At 34.7% G+C, this 27,505-nt stretch overlaps 1 protein-coding gene across 1 annotated transcript in view; it reads left to right on the top strand.

Moving 5' to 3' along the window:
- PXDNL (peroxidasin like) overlaps positions 1–21,195 on the top strand; it is a 479,104-nt gene extending 457,909 nt beyond the window's left edge. The window contains exons 22-23 of the mRNA XM_059394566.1: positions 17,357–17,470; positions 18,173–21,195. Of these exons, the coding sequence (XP_059250549.1) occupies positions 17,357–17,470; positions 18,173–18,304 (246 nt within the window). The 3' untranslated portion in view covers positions 18,305–21,195. The remainder of the gene's footprint in view (positions 1–17,356; positions 17,471–18,172) is intronic.
- The last annotated feature ends 6,310 nt before the right edge of the window (positions 21,196–27,505 follow it).

The raw sequence follows: 27,505 nt of genomic DNA, 5'->3' as shown, positions 1-27,505 counted from the left end.
CTATTCTGTTCGATTGATCTATGTGTCTGTTTTTGTGCCAGTACCATACTGTCTTGATGATGACAGCTTTGTAATAGAGCTTAAAGTCCGGAATTGTGATGCCACCAACTTTGGCTTTCTTTTTCAATATTCCTTTGGCTATTCGAGGTCTTTTCTGGTTCCATATAAATTTTAGGATTATTTGTTCCATTTCTTTGAGAAAACTGGGTGGGATTTTGATAGGGATTACATTAAATGTGTATATTGCTTTAGGTAGCATAGACATTTTCACAATATTTATTCTTCCAATCCAGGAGCCTGGAACATTTTTCCATTTCCTTTTGTCTTCTTCAATTTCTTTCATGAGTACTTTATAGTTTTCTGAGTATAGATTCTTTGCCTCTTTGGTTAGGTTTATTCCTAAGTGTCTTATGGTTTGGGGTGCAAATGTAAATGGTATTGCATCCTTAATTTCTCTTTCTTCTGTCTTGTTGTTGGTGTAGAGAAATGAAACTGATTTCTGTGCATTGATTTTATATCCTGACACTTTACTGAATTCCTAAACAAGTTCTAGCAGTTTTAGAGTGGAGCCTTTTGCGTTTTCCACATATAGTATCATATCATCTGCAAAGAGTGATAGTTTGACTTCTTTTCCAATTTGGATGCCTTTAATTTCTTTTTGCTGTCTGATTGCTGAGGCTAGGACTTCTAATACTTTGTTGAATAGCAGTGGTGATAATGGACGTCCCTGCCATGTTCCTGACCTTAGTGGAAAAGCTTTCAGTTTTTCTCCATTGAGAATGATATTTGCGGTGGGCTTTTCATAGATGGCTTTGATGATATTGAAGTATGTGCCCTCTATCCCTACACTTTGAAGAGTTTTGATCAGGAAGGGATGCTGTACTTTGTCAAATGCTTTTTCAGCATCTATTGAGAGTATCATATGGTTCTTGTTCTTTCTTTTATTAATGTGTTGTATCACATTGATTGATTTGCAGATGTTGAGCCAAACTTTTAGCCCTGGAATAAATCCCACTTGGTCACGGTTAATAATCCTTTCAATTTACTGTTGCATCCTATTAGCTAGTATTTTGGTGAGAATTTTCGCATCTGTGTTCATCAAGGATATTGGTCTGTAATTCTCTTTTTTGATGGGATGCTTATCTGGTTTTGGGATCAGGGTGATGCTGGCCTCATAGAATGAGTTTGGAAGTTTTCCTTCCGTTTCTATTTTTTGGAACAGTTTCGGGAGAATAGGTAATAGTTCTTCTTTAAATGTTTGATATAATTCCCCTTGGAAATCGTCTAGCCCTGGGCTTTTGTTTGTTTGGAGATTTTTGGTGACTGTTTCAATCTCCACACTGGTTATAGGTATGTTCAGGTTTTCTATTTCTTCCTGGTTTAGTTGTGGTACTTTATATGTCTCTATAAATGCATCCATTTCTTCCAGATTGTCAAATTTGTTGGCATAGAGTTGTTCATAATATATTCTTATAATTGTATTTCTTTTGTGTTGGTTGTGATCTCTCCTCTTTCATTAATAAGTTTATTTATTTGGGTCCTTTCTCTTTTCTTTTTGATAAGGGGTTTATCAATCTTATTAATTCTTTCAAAGAACCAGCTCCTAGTTTCATTGATTTGTTCTATTGTTTTTTTTGTTGTTGTTGTTGTTTTGTTTGGTTTTGGTTTCTATTTCATTGATTTCTGCTCTGATCTTTATTATTTCTCTTCTTCTGCTGAGTTTAGGCTTTCTTTGTTGTTCTTTCTGTAGCTCCTTTAGGTGTAGGGTTAGGTTGTGTATTTGAGACCTTCCTTGTTTCTTGAGAAAGGCTTATACCACTATATATTTTCCTCACAGGACTGCCTTTGCTGTGTCTCATAGATTTTGAACTTTGCGTTTTTATTATTTGTTTCCATGAATTTCTTCAATTCTTCTTTAATTTCTTGGTTGACCCATTCAACCTTTAGAAGGATGCTGTTTAGTCTCCATGTATTTGGGTTCTTTCCAAATTTCCTCTTGTGATTGAGTTCTAGCTTCAGAGCATTGGTGGTCTGAAAATATGCAGAGATGATCCCAATCTTTTGATTCTTGTTGAGACCTGATTTGTGACCCAGGGTATGATCTATTCTGGAGAATGTTCCTTGTGCACTAGAGAAGGATGTGTATTCTGTTGCTTTGGGATGAAATGGTTTGAATATATCTGTGATGTCCATCTGGTCCACTGTGCCATTTAAGGCCTTAATTTCCTTGTTGATCTTTTGCTTGGATGATCTGTCCATTTCAGTGAGGGGAGTGTCAAAAACCCCTACTATTATTGTATTATTGTTGATGTGTTTCTTTGATTTTGTTATTAACTGGTTTATATAGTCGGCTGCTCCCACGTTGGGGGTATAGATATTTAAAATTTTTAGATCTTCTTGTTGGACAGACCCTTTGAATATGATATAGTGTCCTTCCTAATCTCTTATTATAGTCTTTGGCTTAAAATCTAATTGATCTGATATAAGGATTGCCACCCCAGCCTTCTTCTGATGTCTATTAGCATGGTAAATTGTTTTCCACCTCCTCACTTTAAATCTGGAGGTGTCGTGGGTCTAAAATGAGTTTCTTGTAGGCAACACATCGATTCTTTTTTTTAATCCATTCTGATACCCTGTGTCTTTTGATAGGGGCATTTAGCCCACTAACATTCAGGGTAACTATTGAGAGATATGAATTTAGTGCCATTGTATTGCCTGTAAGGTGACTGTTACTGTATATTGTCTGTTCCTTTCTGATCTACTACTTTTAGGGTCTCTCTTTGCTTAGAGGACCCCTTTCAATATTTCCTGTAAAGCTGGTTTGGTGTTTGCGAATTTTTTCAGTTTTTGTTTGTCCTGGAAGCGTTTTATTTCTCCTTCTATTTTCAGTGATAGACTAGCTGGATATAGTATTCTTGGCTGCATATTTTTCTCATTTAGTGCTCTGAATATGTCATACCAGTTCTTTCTGGTCTGCCAGGTCTCTGTGGATAAGTCCACTGCCAATCTAATATTTTTACCATTGTATGTTACAGACTTCTTTTCCTGGGCTGCTTTTAGGATTTTCTCTTTGTTGATAAGACTTATAAATTTTACTGTTAGATGACAAGGTGTGGACTTATTCTTATTGATTTTGAGGGGAGTTTTCTGTATCTCCTGGATTTTGATGCTTGTTTCCTTTGCCATATTAGGGAAATTCTCTCCATTAATTCTCTCTAATACCTTCTGCTCCCCTCTCTCTTTCTTCTTCTTCTGGAATCCCAATTATTCTAATGTTGTTTCATCTTATGGTGTCACTTATCTCTCAAATTCTCCCCTTGTGGTCCAGTATTTGTTTGTCTCTCTTTTGCTCAACTTCTTTATTCTCTGTCATTTGGCCTTCTATGTCACTAATTCTTTCTCCTGCCTCATTTATCCTAGCAGTAAGAGCCTCCATTTTTAATTGCACCTCATTAATAGCTTTTTTTATTTCAACTTACTTGGTTATATTTTAGTTCTTTTATTTCTCCAGAAAGGGCTTTTATCTCTCCAAAGAGGGTTTCTCTAATATCTTCCATGCCTTTTTTTGAGCCCAGCTAAAACCTTAAGAATCATCATTCTGAACTCTACATCTGACATATTACCAATGTCCATATTGATTAGGTACCCAGCCTTCGGTATTACCTCTTGTTCTTTTTTTTGTGGTGAGTTTTCCGCCTTGTTATTTTGTCCAGATAAGAATATATGAAGGTGCAAATAAGATGCTAAAAGTGTGGCAAAGACCCCAGGTAAATGAGCTTTAACCAAATCAGAAGAGACCCCAAATCATGGGGGGGGAGGGTAGAAAGAGGATAAAAATAAGTTCAGGAAAAATAATTAAAAAAAAAATAAAACAAAATTTAAAAATATAAAAAAGAAAAAATATATATATTAGATTGGTGACTAGAATAGGGTCACCCACTTAATTTTTGGTGTGTTTTGGTCTCTTAGATGAAACTAGCTCCCAAAATCTTAAAGAATGAAAAACATATATAAGGGTAAACACAATGAAGGGGTAGAGTATGCCTATAAAGATGAAAAAAAATTTTTTTTTTAATTTCTAAAAAAGGAGTTGATAAAATAAGTTGGTTGGGAGAATAAATAAAAAGAAATTGGAGAGATTTTGCTCGGGCTGGAGACTAGAACAAGCCCAGAGCTAGATTTAGGGTATATTTTGATGTATTAGAAGTTGTACCCCAAATTTTTTAGAAGAAAAAAGCCCTATGTGTATATAAAAAAAGTTAGATACAATGAAAGATAAAACATGACTATAATAATGAAGGTTCAAAAAAGATTATTATTATTTTTTTTATAAAAGGTATTGTTAAGATAAACTAGCTTAAAAAAGTTAAAAGAGGAGAGGGTAAAAGTTTAAAAAAAATTAGCAGAAGAAAAAAAATAAAATTAAAAAAATTAAATTAACTGCAAGAATAAAGAATTATGGGGAGAAAGCCATGAAATCCATGCTTTGCTTTCTCTTCCTCTGGAATTCTGCTGTTCTCCTTGGTAAGTGAACTTGGTCCTATCTGGATTTCTTGCTGATCTCCTGGGGGAGGGGCCTGTTGTAGTGATTCTCAAGTATCTTAGCCCAAGGCAGAATTGCACTGCCCTTACCAGGGGCCAGGCTAAGTAATTCACTGGTGTTGGCTTGCAGGAGCTTTTGTTCCCCAAACGCTTTCCGTAGAGTTCTGGAGGATGGGAATGAAAATGGCGGCCTCCCAATCTCTGTCCTGGTAGGAGCTGATAGCCCCAGATCCCACTCCTCAGTGCGCCCTCAGAGAAAAGCACTCAGTCAGTCCTGTTTCCTTGGCTTCCGGGCACACTCTGAGCTCACCCAGCCTGCGACAGGTTCAAGGTAACCCCGAGCTGAGAGCTCACTCCTTGGCTTAGTCTCCATAGCTGGCTTCCCTGCTCTAGTACCTGCGAGCTCTGTGACACTCAGACACCCCCAATACTTCTATGACCCTGCAGGACCTGGGGCCACGTTGACCCCATGTGTGCTTCACTGCAGTTTAGCCTCTGGAGCGATATCCCTCACTGGAGCAGACTTTTAAAAGTCCTGATTTTGTGCTCTGTTGCTCGCCGCTTGCCGGGAACCAGCCCCTCCCTCTGCGGTCTATCTTCCTGTCACTTTGGATTCACTTCTCTGCTGTCCTACTTTCAGAAAGTGGTCGATTTTCTGTTTCTAGAATTGCTGCTCTTCTTCTCTTCAGTCTGCTGTTGGATTTGTAGATGTTTTTGCAATGGATTGATAAGCTATCTAGCTGATCTCCTGCTACCTGATGTAGTCTCAGCCTGCTGCTTCTCTGCCATCTTGACTCCTACCCCCACTGAGGAGATTTCTAAGCAAAGTGTTCAATGTATATTCTAATTTAACCTTGCTGCCTATGATAAAATGTAAGAGGAAAAAGAGAAATTGTGAAAAGAAATATTAAGCAAAACCAACCAGAACATGAGGATTTTGGAAAATTCTCAGCCTGTCCTAGGTATATACCTATGAGAAATGAAAACAGACCCACATGTGAGTTGCTATATTAATATTCACAGTAGTGTTATTCAAAATAGCTAAAAAGTGGTGACAACCCAAATATTTATCAATTGATAAAACAAAAGGTGGTTTAATTCAATGGAACATTATTTGGCCATAGAAAGGAATCAAGCATAGATACATGAAACAACATGGGAGAGCCTTAAAAACATTATGCTAGTTGAAACAGACCTGTCAGAAAATACCACATACCACAAGGATACAGAAACTATCCAAAGTAAACAAATCTACAGAAATTGAAAGTAGACTAGTTGTTGTTTAAGCCTGGGGGAGTGGAAAACGAAATGGAACTTGACTGCTAATGCATATAGGGTTTCTTTTTGAGGTGATGCAATGTTTCAAAATTTGATTGTAGTAATGATTGTACAACTTTGTGAATATACTAAAAACATTTAAAGGAGAGTTTTATAGCTTCTTTGGGTTTTTCAACATAGACAATTGTGTCATTGGTGAACAAAGGCAATTTTGTATCTTATGTCTATGTACCACTTATTTCTTTATTGTCTTATAGCATTAGCTAGGACTAAAAATTTGAATAATACTGAGAAAATAAAAGTTCCCAGTCTTATGGGGGAAGCACCCTGCCTCTCATCATTAAATATGTTGTAGATTTTTTTTTATCAACTTGTGGAAATTCTGTTTCTAGTTACTGAAAGTTTTTATCATGGGTGAGTGTTGGATTTTGTCAGCTTTTTTTTTTTTTTGTTATTGATATTATGAACTATGATTTCTTTTTAACCTGTTGATATCATAGATTCCACTAATTGATTTTGAATATTAAACAAGTCTTGTATACCAGGAATAAATCACACTGGGTTATGGTATGTAGTTGTTGTTATACATTGTTAGATTAAATCCACTTCTATCTACATCTACATGCATGAGAGGTATTATTCAGTAGTTTTCCTTTCTCATAATTTCTTAACCTGGTTTTGGCTTTAAGTTTTCTATTTGCTTCTGTTTTCTAGAAGAGGTTGTGGAGTGTTGCTTTTACTTTTTCTCAAGGTGTAAAGCACCAGTGAACCCATTTGAGCCTTGTGCTTTCTTTTTTGGAAGGTTTTTAAGTTGATTTAATTTTTTAATAGATACAAGGCTGTCCAGGATATCTCTCTCTTATGTGACTTTTGATAATTTATGTCTTTAAAGGAATTGATCTATTCCATCTAAGTTATGAAATCTTTGGCCCAGAGTAGTTTATATTATTAATTTTTTTGTCCTTCTGATGTTCATGGGGTTAGTGGTGATGATTTTATTTATGATGTTGGCAATTTGTGTATTTTCTATGTTTTCTTAGTTTCACTAGAGATTTATGAATATTATTGATTTCTTAAATAATTAGCTTTGTTTTCATTTTCTATTGTTTCCTCGTATTCAGTTTTATAGTTCTCTGTTATAACTTTCATGTATTTTTTTTTATGTGCTTTTCTCTAGAAACTAGAGTTTACTGGAAACTAGAATTAGTTCATTCAAAACTAGGAAAATAAGAAACTAAGACAAATATAGCAACAAAATTAAAACTAAATATGATGAAGGAAGGACATCATACATTTAGAGCAGAAATCAGTAAAATTGAATATAGAAAAATAAGAAGAAACATCAATGAAAACAAAAGCTGATTTTTAAATAAACAATAAGATTCATAAGTCCCTAATGATACTAACCAGGGTAAAAAGAAAGAATACACAAAATACCAATACTGATTTCATATCTTTATTCATTTACAATATATGGATTTGATTCCGTGAATTTTTCTTTAAGCATTCTTCTACTGCACCTACCAAATTTTGATGTTATATCTTCATTTCCATTTATTTAAAAGTATGGATTTCTTTTTTATTTCTCTTCCTTTGATCCATAGATCATTTGAATTGTTTCCTAATTCTCAAATATTTCTGTTATTGACTTTTAGTTTAATTCCACAGTAATATAAAAGTGCACTTTGTATGGTATCTATTCTTTTATTGTTGCTTAACATTGCTTTATGGTCCAGGATGTCCTAGATCTTGATGAATATTTCCTGCTCTTTGGGACTCAGCTATGTTTCTGCTTCATAGATTTTAAATTTCCAGACTCAGACTATAGGAGCATCACTGTCTAGAAAATACTTCTCTTGTGGTAGAAGAAAAAGATCCTTGTTGGGACTGGTGTTTAAAGATTTTCCTTAGTATGACCCACATTAGCTCTGCTCATGTGCCATTGACCAGGGTGTTATAGAACAAAACCTGATGTCACTGGGAGATAGTAATACTCCTCCCAGAGAGAGTGACCACAAAAGTGTCCATGGAGAAAGGCCCACTATAGAGGACGGTTGACTTTTGTGAACAAAATAATGCAATATGTCACAAGCCCCTTCCAGTGTGGGAAACTTTGATGACAAAATAAGTGGGCTTTAGGAATAATGGCTACTTAATAGGACTGGTCTAAATTAAGTTAAATATTCCAGTAAATACTTTAGGATTTCAAAACTTTGTGTTTAGTGAATTTTAGACTAAAAATAATTTCTATTATATTTCTATAAAATGTAATACTACTTTTTTTTCTGTTTCTTTTTTTTATTAATATTTTATTTTTTATAAACATATATTTTTATCCCCAGGGGTACAGGTCTGTGAATCACCAGGTTTACACACTTCACAGCACTCACCCAAGCACATACCCTCCCCAATGTCCATAATCCCACCTCCTTCTCCCAAACCCCCTCCCCCCAGCAACCCTCAGTTTGTTTTGTGAGATTAAGAGTCACTTATGGTTTGTCTCCCTCCCAATCCCATCTTGTTTCATTGATTCTTCTCCTACCCACTTAAGCCCCCATGTTGCATCACCACTTCCTCATATCAGGGAGATCATATGATAGTTGTCTTTCTCTGCTTGACTTATTTCACTAAGCATGATACGCTCTAGTTCCATCCATGTTGTCGCAAATGGCAAGATTTCATTTCTTTTGATGGCTGTATAGTATTCCATTGTGTATATATACCACATCTTCTTGATCCATTCATCTGTTGATGGACATCTAGGTTCTTTCCATAGTTTGGCCATTGTGGACATTGCTGCTATAAACAGTGCCCCTTTGGATCACTACATTTGTATCTTTAGGGTAAATACCCAATAGTGCAATTACTGGGTCATAGGGCAGTTCTATTTTCAACATTTTGAGGAACCTCCATGCTGTTTTCCAGAGTGGCTGCACCAGCTTGCATTCCCACCAACAGTGTAGGAGGGTTCCCCTTTCTCCGCATCCTCGCCGCCAGCATCTGTCATTTCCTGACTTGTTGATTTTAGCCATTCTGACTGGTGTGAGGTGATATCGCATTGTGGTTTTGATTTGTATTTCCCTGATGCCGAGTGATATGGAGCACTTTTTCATGTGTCTGTTGGCCATCCGGATGTCTTCTTTGCAGAAATGTCTGTTCATGTCCTCTGCCCATTTCTTGATTGGATTATTTGTTCTTTGGGTGTTGAGTTTGCTAAGTTCTTTATAGATTCTGGACACTAGTCCTTTATCTGATATGTCGTTTGCAAATATCTTCTCCCATTCTGTCAGTTGTCTTTTGATTTTGTTAACTGTTTCCTTTGCTGTGCAAAAGCTTTTGATCTTGATGAAATCCCAATAGTTCATTTTTGCCCTTGCTTCCCTTGCCTTTTGCGTTGTTCCTAGGAAGATGTTGCTGCGGCTGAGGTCGAAGAAGTTGCTGCCTGTGTTCTCCTCAAGGATTTTGATGGATTCCTTTCGCACATGGAGGTCCTTCATCCATTTTGAGTCTATTTTTGTGTGTGGTGTAAGGAAATGGTCCAATTTCATTTTTCTGCATGTGGCTGTCCAATTTTCCCAGCACCATTTATTGAAGAGGCTGTCTTTTTTCCATTGGACATTCTTTCCTGCTTTGTCGAAGATTAGTTGACCATAGAGTTGAGGGTCTATTTCTGGGCTCTCTATTCTGTTCCATTGATCTATGGGTCTGTTTTTCTGCCATTACCATGCTGTCTTGATGATGACAGCTTTGTAATGGAGCTTAAAGTCCGGAATTGTGATGCCACCAACGTTGGCTTTCTTTTTCAATATCCTTTTGGCTATTCGAGGTCTTTTCTGGTTCCATATAAATTTTAGCATTATTTGTTCCATTTCTTTGAAAAAGATGGATGGTACTTTGATAGGAATTGCATTAAATGTGTAGATTGCTTTAGGTAGCATAGACATTTTCACAATATTTATTCTTCCAATCCAGGAGCATGGAACATTTTTCCATTTCTTTGTGTCTTCCTCAATTTCTTTCATGAGTACTTTATAGTTTTCTGAGTATAGATTCTGTGTCTCTTTGGTTAGGTTTATTCCTAGGTATCTTATGGTTTTGGATGCAATTGTAAATGGGATTGACTCCTTAATTTCTCTTTCTTCTGTCTTGCTGTTGGTGTAGAGAAATGCAACTGATTTCTGTGCATTGATTTTATATCCTGACACTTTACTGAATTCCTGTATAAGTTCTAGCAGTTTTGGAGTGGAGTCTTTTGGATTTTCCACATATAGTATCATATCATCTGCGAAGAGTGATAATTTGACTTCTTCTTTGCCGATTTGGATGCCTTTAATTTCCTTTTGTTGTCTGATTGCTGAGGCCAGGACCTCCAGTACTATGTCGAATAGCAGTGGTGATAATGGACATCCCTGCCGTGTTCCTGACCTTAGCGGAAAAGCTTTCAGTTTTTCTCCATTGAGAATGATATTTGCAGTGGGTTCCTATTCTCCTGAAACTGTTCCAAAAAATAGAAATGGAAGGAAAACTTCCAAACTCATTTTATGAGGCCAGCATCACCTTGATCCCAAAACCAGACAAGGATCCCACCAAAAAAGAGAGCTATAGACCAATATCCTTGATGAACACAGTTGCGAAAATACTCAACAAAATACTAGCCAATAGGATTCAACAGTCCATTAAAAAGATTATTCACCACGACCAAGTGGGATTTATTCCAGGGCTGCAAGGTTGGTTCAACATCCGCAAATCAGTCAATGTGATACAACACATCAATAAAAGAAAGAACAAGAACCATATGATACTCTCAATAGATGCTGAAAAAGCATTTGACAAAGTACAGCATCCCTTCCTGATCAAAACTCTTCAAAGTGTAGGGATAGAGGGCACATACCTCAATATCATCAAAGCCATCTATGGTTTTAGGTATTTTTGATTTTTCCTCAGCAACCCAGTTTGGAGCTAAGTAGCTAGCTTGGCAACTCTGAAATGACAATAGGTAAAGAGGAAAAAAAGGCTGAGTGAAACCTTAATCTCTCTAGGCAAAGACTAGAGACAGCCTAGGGAAAACTTTTAGACAATAACCATCCTACCTCAGCCAAAAAACACAGACAAAGCATTGGCCCCACAACCACAATGCTAGCAAACACTGAATGAGGAGCATAGATGTCCATCTACTCTAGCCTATGATTAGGAAACATAACTCCCCTATGAGGCTACTGCCATAAAAGGCCAAACAGGAAACCCAGATTCTCATCTCTTTTAAATGATTACAGTCACTGTGGAGAGCTTTGACTTCCACTCTGACCCCAAAATAATGAAGCACCCCTCTCCCTCCCCACTAGGGTGATGTCAGAGGGGTCCATTGGAAAGTTAGGACTTCCACTACTTCCCACTGGTAATGAGATCTCCATTTCCCCTCTCCACCCCGTGGTCAGTGGAGGCCATGTGCAGAACAGTAAAATATGTACCTACTTTCTCCGAGGTAGTAAATGGAAGCCCAATAGGGAACCAGGACTTTTAGCTCTGTATAGGATTAAGGAAGAGATTTCCCTTGGGCATCAACAGAGGACAAGTGAGGGACACAGACTCCTCCTTCCACATGGCAGCAACAGTGTTACCCTCCTTCTTCTGCTAGAGCAGTTTGAAGAAAACACCTACAACATAAGGTTTAAATAACATCCAAAGTCATACCATAATACTCAACATGTCCACATTTCAACAGAGAAATTTTCACTATGCCAAGAAGCAGAAAGATCTCAAATGGAGTAAAAAAAAAAAAAAAAAAGACAGTGAATTCCAATACTAAAGTGACAGAGATATTATAATTATGTGACAGGGATTTTAAAGCAACCATCAGGAAAATCAAGAAATAGAACACAGAAAAGTGAAGAACAGAACAAATGGTAAACAAAGAATAAATTGATATATTTAAGCTCTAACATATCAATAAGCATATTAAGTGTAAATGTTCTAAATAATACCAAATAAAAGACAGATATTAATAAACTATTTAAGAAAGCATAGGTTATGCTAAAGATAGGTTATCTTTAACCTGTCTACAAGAAACTGATTTCAAAAATAACAATATAAGAAGGTTGAAAGTGAAATGGTGAAAAAATATATATTATGCAACATTAATTAAATTAAAGCAAGAGTGGCTAAATTCATTTTGGATAAAATAGATTTCAGAGGAAGTATTACCAAGGACAATTATACAATGCTGAAAGAACCAATCACAAAGAAGACACATCTTAAATATACATGCAGTAACCAAGAGAACTGCAAAGTATTTGAAATATATGAAGCAAAAACTAATAAAACTGATAAGAGAAATAGTCAAAACTATTTAGTTAAAACTTCAACAACCCTATCTCAACAGTATAGAGAATAGCTAAAAAGAGAAGTCAGCAATATTTGAAGAATGTAAAAATGATTTCAAACAATAGGATCTAACTGACATTTATATAGCACATTCAATCTAACTATAACAGAATACTCCCTCTATTCAAGTGCCTACTTCTAGTACCAAGATAGATTTTATTCTGAGTCATAAGAGAAACCTTACTAAGTTTAAAAGAATTCAAGTTATACGGAGCATGCCTTTTGAACCCAATATAACAAAACTAGAAATGAGAAAGACAAAAGGACAATGACTAAATATTTGGAAAGGAAATAATGCACTTTTGAAGAGTTGACAAGTTAAATAGGAAGTCTCAAGGGGAATAAAAAAATACATCAAACTGAAATGAAACATGAAAATGAAGAATAAATTAGCATAAAGTAGCACAGAGAGGGAAATTTAGAGCCCCTAATACATACAGTAGAAAAGAGGGTATGTCTTTCAGATCAATAGTCTAGGGGTGCCTGGGTGGCTCAGTGGTTTAAGCCTCTGCCTTTGGCTCACGTCATGATTTCAGGGTCCTGGGATTGAGCCCAGAGTCAGGTTCTTTGCTCAACAGGGAGCCTGCTTCCCACAACCACCCCCAACACCTGCCTCTCTGCAACTTGTGATCTCTGTCTGTCAAATAAATAAATAAAAATCTTTTAAAAAATTAATCTAAGTTTCTACCTTAAGAACCTGGAAAAGCAACAACTAAATCAACTCATGGCAGAAAGAAAGAAGGAAAGTTCTTCAGACCTAAATTTGACAACTTAGATCGAACTCCTTAAAAAACACAAACTATCATGATTCACCCAATATGAAATAGATCATTTGAATAGCTTTAAAGCTGCCAAGGAAATTGAATTATTAGTTAAAAAAATCTCCTCCCCAAATCCCCATGTGCAGTTGGCTTCAAATGTTCAGAAGTCTATCAAATATTTAAAGAAAAATTTACAGAAATTTTCCAGTAATAGCAGAGGAGAGAATAATTTCAATTCATTTTTGAAGATAGTATTAATCTGATACCAAACTAGACATAGACAGTGCAAAAGAAGAAAATCACATACCAATTATCCCTCATGAATATGGATGCAGCAACTTTTAACAAAATATTAGCAGAGATAATATAGCAATACATTAAAAAATTGTACAACATAATTAAGTGGGGTTTACTTGAGAATTCAAGGCCAGTTTAATGCTCCAAAATCAATTAACTAATGTTACCTGCTGTATTAATAGGCTTAAATGGTGAATGGTTGAATGCTTTCCTCCTATTATTGCCAATAAAGCAAGGATGTCCATTCTTACTATTCTTATTAAACAGAGTGCTGGAAGTTCTTCCTAGTGCAATAGACAAGAAAAGGAAAATGTCTACAGATTGCAAAGGAAGAAAGAAAAATATTTTCAGGTGATATAGTTACCTCTCAGAAAATTGCAGAGAATCTACCAGACAACTCTTAGAATTAATAAGCAATTTCATCAAGGTCACAAGATAGAAGATACATAAGATAAATATACAAAAATAAATTGTATTTCTGTATATTAGCAATAAGTGCATGGAGAAATAGGGAAAGGAAAGTTATGGTCCAGCATATTTTCCGACTCCCCACCAAAGTGCCTCTTATTCCTGACTCAGATTAATTCCAGAACAAAATTTCATCATGCATTATATCTCTTACATTTATGATACATAGACAGTTTTCAGACTATTTCCCTTAATTGTTATGTATTATTGCTCTAAGTGCCCAAAGTTTAAAATAGATGTGCTGCTATCATTTGTCTGTTTTGCTTTTCTTTACTTTTCTCCTTGAGGACAGAAGTTACCACCTTATCTTTTCTGTATCTTATTTTTTGGAACTTACTCATCTTTAGTAATGTTTTACATGTTCTCAGTATTTTTAGAAATAAAAGTGTTTTTTAATCTTATTCTTCTAGACCATAATCACTAATATGTCTACAGAATTTTACGATTTTCATTTATCACACCCATGACCCTGCTCAGGTAATGACTAACTCGGTCCACACCTAGTCATTATAAAACACTATCATTCCTGCCTCCACCATAATTTTTAATTTATCCTATCATTGTATCCATTATCACTACTTACATAAAGCCAGAGATTTAGTCTTTTAATTCATCAATGTTTAGCTGGCATATATTGGATATTTATGAATCCTATTGGGTAGTAAATAAATTAATGAACAATGGATGTCACTTCTGAAGTGTAGGCACTGTAATACTAAATTATCCTCAAAGGCCCATCCTACTGTCCTACTTCAACACAAACGTAGTAAAATATTTTGTACAACAAATTTTGTTAATTAATCAAATAATTTTTACATCAGTATTTTGTTTCCTTAGTGAATTCCAAGTTCATTGGTATTTTTGGCTCTGGAAAATGTACTCCTAACCCATCTTTTTATCTAATTTCCAAATAACATTTTTCATGTTTTCTATGTTCCTTTTTTTTTTTTTAACATTTTATTTATTTGACACAGAAACACACAGAGAGAGAGAGCATAAGCAGGGGGAACAGGAGAGAGAGAAGCAGGCTCTCCCCAAGCAGGAAGCTTGACACGGGGCTCCAGCCCAGGACCCTGGGATCATGACCTGAGCTGAAGGCAGATGCTTAACCGACTAAGTCACCCAGGCACCCCTCGTTTTTTCCAAACTTACATACTCACTGTTTACCCTCCCCTTTTATTAACTTCCTTTACACACTTCCCCTCCAGCTGAAATGTACTACCAAAACTACCATGACCAAATGCCATCTTTATTCAAGGCCTAGCACAAGTGCTATTTAAATTGTAAATTCTTCCCTGATTATTCCCTTTTCTACTCCATTTATCTAAAAATTATTATTTTCCCTTGAAATTCTGTATCATTGTGTATATACTCTTATAGCATACAACATCTGGGCTTGTATCATATTTATTTTTGCAGAAATTCATTCTCCCCTACCACACTGCAGTCTCCCTAAGAATAAAAACCCAGGAGTGTTTATCACTGTAGTCTCCCTTAGGACTAGCTGACAAACAGCATGTGTTCAGTAACCATTTAAAAATAAATCATTGCTTTTATGGTCTTTAAGTCATCCAGTCTGGTCTACTGTTTGTCTCCAGGTCTACTGTTTGTCTCCAAATTATTCTTGGGCACAGTAATTTCTGTGACATACAAATAATCATGGTCAAGTATTTGAAATTATTTTATCATTTCCAACCAAATAACAGAGTTCAGAGAATCTGAAAGGAACATTCACTAGAAGATAAAAGCATAATGATTCTTAGATATACACTAGAAAGTTCTTTTGAAAATATGGGATCTAGCCCTAGCCCATGAAGCATGTATCAGTTTGCTAGCACAGCCATAACAAATACCAGGCTAGGTGGTATCTGCTTTACAACAGAAATTAATTTCTCATAGTTCTGGAGGCTGGAATTCCCAGATCAAGGTGTTGACAGAGTTGGTTTCTTCTGAGGTCTCTCTCCTTGGTTTGTATCTTCACCCAGACTTCCCAGTGTCTGGACTCTAATCTCCACTTCTCATAAGGACACCAGTCCCACTGGATTAGGTCCCTTCTCAGTGATCACATTTTATTGATTTTTTTTAAAAGATTTTATTTATTTATTTGACAGAGAGTACAAGGAGGCAGAGAAGAAGGCAGAGGGGGGCAGAAAGCAGGCTTCCTGATGAGCAGAGAGCCCAATGTGGGGCTCGATCCCAGGACCCTGATATCATGACCTGAACTGAAGGCAGAGGCTTTAACCCACTGAGCCACCCAGGTGCCCCAGGGATCACATTTTAAATAATTACTTCTTTAAGGACTTTATCTCTAAACACAGTCACATTCTCAGGTATTGGAGGTTGGAGTGTCAACATATGATTTTCAGGAGATACAGTTCAGCCCATAGCATTGCAGCTGCAACATTCACGAGTCATTCAATGCTCTTGGATTTAGCCTCTTCTTTTGTAAAACTGCATTATTTTCATCCCTTCTAAAATTCCTCTCAATTCAGTATCTTTGATTTCTCCATGGATCATTACTTTTTTGTAATGCATCCTCTAGAATATATCTTGGTGAATGTCACCATCCTTCATGCACCTTATGAACCTGGAACTTTGCAATCGTCTTGCATTCTTTTTTCTTTCCCTACCCCCAAACCAACCAAACACCTCTACCTGCTCAAAGGCTTTTCTTGACTCTCGCTTCTTCCTTTCTCAGGTGAGCCAATGTGAATCTTCTTGAAGTTTCTCTGCTTTCAATAGTCTGTCTGCATATTCCCATTATGTGATGACTGCATTTTTTCTCCATTGTCTAGAAATTATAATATCTAAATGAATTTATAGGACTGTCAAGGTCCTAATTTTCTTTGCTGCTTTGATTCCCACAAGCACTCCCCCTGTGACTTTTACCTTCCCCAGCAGTTTATGCTCCTGAGATACTGACCTGTTTGTGGTGCTCATGCTTTGGCCAAACTTTTCCCCTTTTGTCTGAAATGCCTTTTCCCTGCTTGTTGTTTTTCCTAATGATTTTGTCATGTCTGCGAACAGCTCAAATGCTTTTTCCTATGTGAGGCCTCCCTTTCTTCCTGAGGCAGAACTGAGAGAAGCTTATCTTCTGCTTTTCTTCTGCTTTTGATATACTGTCACTATCTAATTGGCTTAGCACTGTGATTTATTGATCTGTCATACCACTAAGTCTTAAGCTTCTTGACACCCTGGATTGTTTACTTTGAAGTCTAATAAACATTTGTTTAGGGAATGCTGTTTATGATAACCTAAGTACAAAATTAAGTAAAATATTGATTTGTTGAATTAATATTAATATATGTTATAAGATTTTAAAAATCTGTAATTCTACTTATTTGATTTTAATTCTATCCTTTTAAAACTTACCTGTTTCAGATATTAGACCCATACTCAATATTTTGTAACATATAAGGAACTATTTATTAGCTTAGACACCAGATGACTTGGATTAATTAAGTTTGGGGTAAAAAATAATGTTAAGAAAAATTATGTTGGCTTTGAAGTTTCTTTTGCCGTAGGTGTATACTTACAGAACAGAGAGCATTTCATCAAACTGTGTTAGTTATCTGCTCTGTTGGTATGATTTCAATTCCCACTTTCCTTTCCTTCACCTCCTCTTTTAGATAAACAAGCTGGAGGCACGCCTCAGGCAGGCAGGATGCACAGATGATAAAGGGATTCGAAGAAAAGACAATGAGCACTGGATGAAAGAAGACTGCGTTAGCTGTATGTGTAAGGTATAGGCCAACTTCTGCCTCCTGTTTTACTTCTGCTAGCCTGCCAGTTGAGACATACCTGAAAAATTCAAAAGAGAAAAATGTGTTCGTTTTGTGAAAAAATTCTAGGCATATTTTTAAAGTCAAGGTATTGATACGAGATTTTGAGCTTTTTGATTATCGATGTAAATATGCCACTATTTCATGAATGCTCGCTAAATACGACATGGGCTTTTCACATTTTCACTAATAATTGAGAGAGCTGACACTCAGGACATTTACTGAGCATTGCCCAAGATCACACAAATAAAGGCAGAAATGAGGCTTGAATTCAACTCCTTATTCTCTAGTCAAGCTCACTACAAATGTTGCCTGAAAGCATTAGGTAAATATTAAAAAACACTATCATAGTACCCAGCAAAAGAAAAAAAGCTTATTTAGTTTGTCCTTTGAACATAGCTGATACCAATTGCTCCTACCTCTCTCCACACCCCATGCCCTCTGGTTGGGGAGGTAACATTTTATAAGCCACTACTTCCAGTCTTTTTTCATGCAAATGTATAAAAAAAGCATTAATAGGAACTACATGTATAAATAGGCTCATATCATGGGTAATTTTTATTATACTGAGATAACCAATCAGATTACATATTATAAGAAATTTTTAAAAAGGTAATTTTACTGTAAGAAACGTGGGAATAATCTTTGAATGTTGCTTTTCAGAGTGGCCAGGTCACCTGTGTAGTAGAGACGTGTCCTCCAGCTCCATGTCCGAGTCTTGAATTGGTGAAAGGAACCTGCTGTCCAGTTTGCAGAGGCCCAGGAATGCCAGCTGATTCCCCAGAGAAACACTAATCAGCTCACTGCTCTTGAGCTCTGAATGGGGGAATTTCTCAGGAAAAGGCAGTGAAGCACTTTTAACCTATAGTCACACTCCTGGCATAGAAAACACTGATTTAAAACAAATTAGTTCATTTAACCCTTCAGCATACTATAAAGTATGGATCTTTTCATTTGCTAACACACCTTGAAGTAATGCAAAATTAAAGTCCAAAAAGAGGATAAGGATTACTTTCTTGTGAGAAATATTTCTTGTTGTAAGCTACCGGTTTTATATACTGTACATAGAAGTTTAAAAAAATAATCATGCAATATTTTTTTTTAAATCTGAGTATTGTGGAAAAAGAAATCTCTCATTTCAAAATTCTGAGAAATCCTGATCTCCAGGAGTTTTGACAGAATGTGTTTTACATTCAGAGAAAACATCTGGAAAGATCTGTGATGACTTTGGCTCATGTAATCCATGCTGCTTTCCTCACTCCACTCCGTCTCTCACATCTAGAACATAAAAAAATGCCTAGATTTTTCTAGAAAGGTATTTACCTGAACCATCAGTAGGCACCACCTTCTAGAGCATGAGGGAAAATTCAGTGAAAGTATATTTGGTGGAGTTTGCCATTTTTACATTTGGCTGGAAAATACAAACACTGTGATGGAAAGAGCCTTCAAAGGAGCCTTGCTCAATTTCTGCCTTTCCCTCATTTGTCATTATTATCACTAGTGAAATGTCAAAATTGAAATTTACCAAGTCTGAGCAATTCCCAGGAACAATATGAATTTACTATCAGAAGAATTGGAAATGCTTTTGACTTAAACAAAATGTATTGTTACGAGGTTTCTTCTAATTTTGGCACTCTGTTATAGCATTTAAAATACAATCCAATAGACAATAGGTTAGTTATATTCGGAATTGAGTATTTAGTAAATTAGGTGGGTTTCACTTAGTAAATTCTTTTTTTAAAAGGTGCAGCCACAGTACTTGGGGTTGTTTGCAGTTTTTGGTAGATTTCTTTAAGAAATTCTTTGTTGCAGGACTTTGAAGAGACTTCATGTAGTGTCCTGCCCAAAGGGGCTCTCAGGGTGATAACACTACTGTTTTCCAATTACAAAATAAACATTTCACACTGGGCACAATCTCCCAATATTTAGAAGCATTATGTAAAATGCAGTATTCATTATAGTGGAAATATTTTCATGGTTTTAATATTATGAGTGAGGAAAGATGTTTTCAGAGTTTGATAATAATGTTATTATTTTTAAAATGTATTGGTGATTCCCTCCTAAGATTCAAAATAATTTTTTACTAAAAAGTTTAAGGACAAAACAATATGCTCTAAAAGTTTGATGTTTAATTTTTTTTTTAAAAGATTTTACTTACTCATTTGACACAGAGAGACACATAGGGAAGATAAGCAGGTGAAGTGGGGAGGGAGAAGCAGGTCCCCCTCTCTACCAAGCAGGGAGCCAGACACGGGGTTGATCCCAGGACTCTGGGATCACGACTGGAGCCAAAGGCAGATGCTTAACGACTGAGCCCTGTTTGATGCATTTTTAAGTCCAAAAGAATTTCTAATTGTATTTCATTTTTAAAGACAAAACTTAATAAGTCCCCAAAGCTTGATATTTGGGAACCTTTCAAAACACAACAAAGTGAAATGAAGCTCATGGAAGTATAATTGGTTCCTCTGAACCTACAGCAAACATACTGCAAATGACAATAACACATGTAATAGTTCAGGTTTCTCATCATACTCATTTGTCATTTGATCATTTTACCTAAGTTTAAGCAAGACCTATATGATATCTCATATGATGATACACTGACCACATGTTAAATTTGGATGTCACCTGGTCAGTATCTTTGGCTCATTAAACACAAGCAGTTATCAAAATAACAGAATCAAATTATCATTTAAAATGGAACATGGGGACTTGAAATCTTGTCTGTCAATTGACGATTTGAAAATTCACTCACCTTTACAAATATGATTATAATATCATCATACAGATTACCTTCTGCTTTATTCATTTTATTTGTATTTCATTAATTTGTGCTTTTTAAAATGTTTCATTTTTGAAAGTAATATTGTGCATAATAAAAATTTCAAGTATTTCCTAAAGATATAGAAACCTTTGTATTCCATTTCTGCAGTCCAAATGCAAATGTTATTTCCAGTTTTGTATGTGTGTGTTTATGTGTGTGTGTATTCTTCAATACATTTTCTATGCACTAATGATGTTTCTTACTTAGTGATTTTTTTTTCCAAAGAAGCTTAAAACATTGAAAATCCAAATATATTTGTTAACAATATTTGATATATTATTTTCTGCTATGAAATCTGCTTGAGGTAAAATTAAATGTTTTTTACATGTGACACTTTTCTCATCTGGGCAAAGGCAGTATCCATGAAGAGGTAGACATAATGAAGATGAAAGCATTCTTGGACTAACTCTTTCCCTGATTTTGTCTGCTAAAGAAAAGCAAAGTTTTTTAGACATGATGTATGATGTGTGAAAAGGTAGACAAATAGCTCCTTTCTTTCAGGGGCTCTTTAATGTATACTGTGTACCTTCTATACATAAGTGGCCACATTGCACGCAGAGCTACATGACATGTAGTTGAAGGGGTATAGACAGCTTTTATTTGAGACTGACAATTAGAAATAGAACATTTACCTGATAAACAGTCTTTAATGGTTACAGGAGGCAAATAACGATGTTTAAAACTGAGCTTTAGTTTACCTGTTTAAGAAAATTTGTTGGGAATTTTGGTAAGGAAATTTTGTTTTTTTAATTGTGAAATGATTTTAATATAGACTTATGAACTGTAATTGCTACAAACACCCCTTGCCCAATGTCATGTGTAATGCATTTTCTTTTGCAAATAAAATAGAGTTTATTAGTAAGTTAAATTGAGTTCATGGATAGCTCACACAGAAATTCTATCTTCCAATTTAGGAAACATAAGCTTTATTAAAAGTCATATTTTGGTGAGTGTCCTCAACATTTAATGGCATGATAGAGTTTGTAGAAAACAATGGAAAGTTTTTTTGTTCTCCATGAATATATAAAATGGGGGTGGTGTAATAAATACAAGTAGTGCTAAAATCTGTACCTTAAATATAACCGCATATGTTTTGTTTTTAGTCCTTGTACTAGATAGTTTGCTACCTTTTGTTTTAAGCATCAGAAATGAATCAGTGTTTAAATTTGCATCTCAAACATAAGCTAGAGAGACAGAATGTATAATATTTCCTGAAATTATGAAGCTTATTCTGTATTCTAAACATGCTTTGTAAAATAAGTGAGGAGAAATTCTTTAAACTTAATTATTAACAAAATTGTTCAACTCTAAGGCTCTGGCTCATATATACATATATTTATTTATTATATGCATAACAATATTACAGACATCTATATATAATATATATTATGTGTAAATAAAATTAAAATAGCATTATCTTCTCATATCTTGCACCCAAATATTGGTGCACATTTGGAATTTGTGTACATTGGATAAATCCAATGTAAAAAATTTTAAATTTCATTTCTATCTTTGGAAATGGTATGTACTATCTAATTTTTATTCATCATATATCTAGCTATCCATTATCCATATTGTGGTTAATGGACTCTGGAAATTTTTTTTTTTCTTTCTGGAGAATATTCTTAATTCCATGTATGTTAATTATCCTAGAAATATTATGATTAAATGAAGATAATTTTTTTAAAAGTAGGTTCCACACCCAGCATCAAGCCAAATGCAGGGCTTGAACTCACATCCCTGTAGATCAAGACCTGAACTAAGATCAGGTGTTGGATGCTTAACTACCTGAACCACCCAGGTGCTCCTAGGAATAAATGGAGATCATTTAAGACAAGATCTCTGACTTAAAATTTTAAAATAAATTGTTTCTATCACATTATTTAATAAAAATTGCTTGCTAACTACTTAAAATACATAAAACATACACTAGTATTATATATTCATATATAATATATGAACATATATATGAATATGAAAATCTGAGAATAATTCCTGGTGTCCTTTTTTTTTTTTTAAGAAACAAACTATTTCTAAAAGGTCAAGGAACTTCATTCAAATCATTCCAATTTTTTGTCTCCTGTGGAACAATTACTTAAGAACACTTTCAGTGAGTCATCAACCAAGAGTGTACTTGATTGACCAAAATAAGAGAAGCCATTTGGTGTTGTGCAAAGAACACAGACCTAGGTCTTATATGGAATAACATATCCAGGACTAGGAAGAGTTAGAATGAGAATTCTAGTAAATTTTGAATTGGTAGAGATTCTAGTTTTTCAAATTTTAAAAGAAAATACCATGTCAGAGTAAAGGAGTTGAATAAAAGTTAAATAAACTGATCTAAATTACCCACATGAAATGGTAACAATGTTTTGGGAGTGTAGAAACTAAATCTATTTAGAGGAAAACTTGGATTGGGGTTTCTGGGTGCTCAGTCAGTTAAGCGTTTGTCTTCAGCTCAGGTCATGGTCTCAAGGTCCTGGGACTGAGCTCTACATCAGGCTCCCTGCTCACTGGGGAGTCATCTTTTTTCTCTGCCTCTTCACTTGCTTCTGCTCTCTCTCCAAATATAAATAAATAAACATATATATATATATATATATATATATATATATATATATATATATTTTAAAGAAGAATAGTTGGGCTTTTAGAAGCTTAGAATCCTCTAAACAATAGGAAGTATTAAGCAATCTCTTTTCTGGAAGAGTATGTGGAAGAAACAATATAATTTACTAGCAGGACAAGGGACTATGTAGTTGGTATGGGGAGCAGTCTAGATCAAATGAATAGGATGATATCTGCTCACCAACAAATAAAAAAAACCCAAATCAAAAGAAAAGAAAATAAATTTATAAAGGAAAACCATCTGGCTGGATCCAACTATGAAGAGACGAATTTAGAACCAAAACTGAAGGAACAGGCCTGGAACCCACAAGATGTATGCTGATGATTCTGGAGAACATTCCAGTTTGGTCATGGCTAAAGACCATGTAAAGGTGTGAAGTATAAATTTACATGATCACTGAGGTGTAAAATCCCAAGCTACGAATTAATGAAAACACTTGGCTTGTGCCAATAAAGAAAACCACAAACTCAAAAATTTAAGTACAGTGACTGAAATGATAGAAATATATAATTTTCATTTCAAAACACATGATCAATTCAAAAGAATATAAGAAAATAAAGAAATTAAAATTTTGGTTAATGTAAAAATTAATATAATAACAAATTTAAATATATTTGAAATCATATTAAATAAAAATATTTGCTCCTCAGACAAAATCCATAGTCTCAAGCTGGTATACAAATATATATACATATACACAAATGCACATATATGCACATAACAGAACTAAATGCAATGTCACAAAAATGTTGAGAAAAAGGGAGAAAGGGAGATAGCCCATATTTTACTGATTTTTGAAGGAACTTTGTTATGGGTTGAATTGTGTTTCCCCAAAATTTACAGGTTAAGTCCTGACCCTCAATACCTTAAAATGTGACCTTATTTAGAGAGAAATTTTATATAGACTAAGAGAATGGGTCCTAATACAATATGACTGGTTTCCTTATGAAGAGGAGAAATTTGGGGATGGATACACAGAAACACACAGGGAGAACACACTGAGAATATGAAAACAGCCCATCTATCAGCTAAGGAGAGAGGCCTAGGGCACATCCTTTCCCCACAGCCTCAGGAGCAACCAACTCTGCCACACCTTGATCTGCGAGCCCATGTACTTCTGTTATTTAAGCTAGCTGGATTGTGGTGCTCAGTTACAATAGCCCCTTGAAAACTAGTACAGGGTGATTATGGTCATTCAGTAGGGATGAAGAAAAAAATCATCAGAAAAGTACAATCCTGCACCTATATACACACAAAACATAATGTTCACATTAAAAGTAATTTATGAAATATAATTTGCAAATCTATAATTAATTACTGCTCTTTTCAGATTTTCATATGCTTCTCTCAGAAACTGACATATCAAGCAGACAAAAGATAGTATTGAACAGTACAGATAACAAACGAGCTAATGGTCATATTTGCAATCCTGTCTCTAACAGTAAGAGAATACATATTCTTTAAAGTTCTGCATGAAATATATTAAAAAATTGACTTCTGGTTACACAGAATACTTCAACAAACTTCAATAATTTAGTGGTATTTTATAGACCATGGTAGCTCAGTAACAGTGAGATCAAAAATAAGGGAAAATTATAATACATCCATACATATACATCAACAAAGAAATTAGAATGGATATTATAGAACTATTTAGAATATATCCAAAACTAAAAAGAAAAAATACTATACATTAAAACTTGTGGAAAGCAGCTAAAATTGTGAAATATGTTTGGGTGTTAAACCATAGTTTACTTTGATCTCATGTAAAGGGTTTCAGTTTTCAGCCTCTGATATCTCCTTTGACCAGAAGTAATCAAAGAACACCTAATATATAGGACTATTATTTATAGATTGCATCACTGTAGACATGTAGGGTAAAGATGACAAAAAAATATTAAAAGAAGGTGTGAGTCGTGGAATTTTTATAAAAATGATGTCCTTTATTACCCTTGTGTATTGGCAGTTGTTGGGGTTATAGAAATACTTGATGAAGGTGGGGTGCACTCAAATAGGATACTTCGGATTGTTCATTGCCTTAGACCCACCTCCCTGTTGAGGTATCACTGCTTTTGTGAATGACAAGAGACTTTAAATGATACTTTTAACAATCAGGAGATGATGATGGCTAAAGATCTGGTGGCATGGAGCTAGTGTCTTAAAAAAGAATCTTTGAAAATAACTCAGTGATGCTTCTTAGAGCCTCATGTTGTTCCAAATGTTAACACAGAAAGTAAAGGATGTACAAACAAAAATAGAAAAAAAATAAGTTCACAAAACAACTTATTTGAATAGCATATTAAGTAAGTATTAGGATCAATGTTTCTTTCTTGATATATACACCAAATATCATAAATCATGAGTCTGTATAGATGCATGCATGTAGATAGATAGATTAGATAGATAGATAGATAGATAGATAGATAGATAGCCTCAGAGTCTAGTTTGACATTTCTAACCTATGGAACTATAATTTTTGTAATGCCTAATTAAAGGATACAAGACAAATTTAAAGGAAAATCCTAAACAATTTTTGGTTAAGACCATTCTCTACTCTTCTCCTATATCCAACTAGAATGAGATTTCATCATTTATTTAAAATAATCCAGATAAGAACATTAGGATATCTGAGTCTTTAGGCATTATTTTGTTATTGTTTTTATAAAGAACATTTTTTGTATTAGTTGTTGTAAACATTTCCATATCCTTTTATATGTATTAGAATTGGGATTTATTATTTTTATATAAAAACAGGGTCAGTAAAAAAATAAACTCTTAGTTGTAGATTCGTTAGTTTATATATCATGACTGATGGTGTTTTGAAAATTTTAAAGGAGTCAATGCACTTTGAATTGCTAGAATTCCCCTATGATCCTCTGTCTTGTTTTTTAAATTCTTCATATCATTGAGATCATGATACTTGTCTGTCTCTAATTGACTTATTTCGCTTAGTGAAATACCCTCTAGTTCCATCCACTTCATTGTAAATAGCAAGATTTTATTTTTTTTCTTGAAGGCTGCATAATATTCATATATATATATATATATATATATATATATATCACATATTCTTTATCCATTCATCTATTAATGGACACCTAGGGTCTTTCCATAGTTTGGCTATTGTGGACATAGCTGTAGCAGTAAATTTTTAAAAAATGTGTTCCTTGCTATTTAGGGAGCTGACTCAGTAACATATTCACTTTAAGTTTAGTCTAAAAACTTAATCAAAGACAGTTATTTTCAGTTTGAATTCCAAAAACAAGCAAAGAAACAAATATGCATAAAAAATAGGATCCAACTTTACTCTGTCTAGAAGACCCTCACTTTATATTCAAAAATACAAAGAAGTTTAAAGTAAAAAGATAGGAAAGATGTACTATGAAAACAGGAACAAGAGAGTTCCAGTGGTTATACTAATAACAGATTAAAATAGGTACTAAAACAAAAAAAGTTACTAGACATGATAGAAATATTCTCAGATCCATTGGGAGAAGATCAGCATGAGAAAGACATACAAAACTGAAAAACCAGCTTTAAATCATATGAGGGAAAATAGAAAAAAAAATCAGGGAAGAAATAAACAATTCAACAACAATAGTTGGAGATTTTAATACCTCACTTCAATAATGGGTTGAACAATTAGACAATATATCAACAAGACTATGGAATATTTTAGGGGTGCCTGGGTCACTCAGTCATTAGGTGTCTGCCTTCAGATTGGGTCATGATCCCAGGGTCCTGGGATTGAGCCCAGCTTTGAAAGGGTCCCTGCTCAGCAGGAGTTTGCTTCTCCCTCTCCCACTCCCCCTGTTTATGTTCCCTTCCTCATTGTGTCTCTCTCTGTTGAATGAATAAATAGAATCTTAAAAAAAAAAAAGAGGAATATGGAATATTTTAAAAGTAGTATACCCCAACTAGAGCTAACAGAATCAGTAAATACAATGTACCACCAGCCTAATACACATTCTTTTCAAGTACACAGGGAACATTTCCAGGACAGATCATGTGCTCACCAAAAAACAAGGCTCAATAAATTTATAATGATTGAAATCATATAGAATATGATCTATGACCACAATGGATTAATATTAGAAATCAATAACAGAAAAATAGTTGGGACATTTAAAAATAGGTGGAAATTTTTAAACAACATTGCTAAATAGCCAGTAAGTATAGAAGAAATTACAATAAATCAGACTTTAGCTATACCTAAAAAAAAAAGAAAAAAAAAGAGAGAGAGAGAGAGACAGAACATTCAAATTACCAAATTACCGTACCAAAGAGAAAGTACGGCCATCAAACAGAAATATAAGGGATTCTAAGGGGATGTTATGGATAACTGTGTGACATAAAATTATATAACTAGGTGAAAGAGAAAACTGCTAGACTCACTACTAAAACTAACTCAAGAAGAAATAGAAAATGTAAGTAGAACCAACACAAATAGACTTATTTATTTATTTGTTTGTTTATTAAAGATTTTATTTATTGACAGAAATCACAAGTAGGCAGAAAGGCAGGCAGAGAGAGGGGTGGGGGA

Source organism: Mustela nigripes, chromosome 3, assembly GCF_022355385.1.
Source record: "Mustela nigripes isolate SB6536 chromosome 3, MUSNIG.SB6536, whole genome shotgun sequence".
NCBI lineage: Eukaryota > Metazoa > Chordata > Mammalia > Carnivora > Mustelidae > Mustela > Mustela nigripes.
The sequence above is the reverse complement of the archived record's forward strand: the minus strand, read 5'-3'. Positions and strand labels throughout refer to the sequence as shown.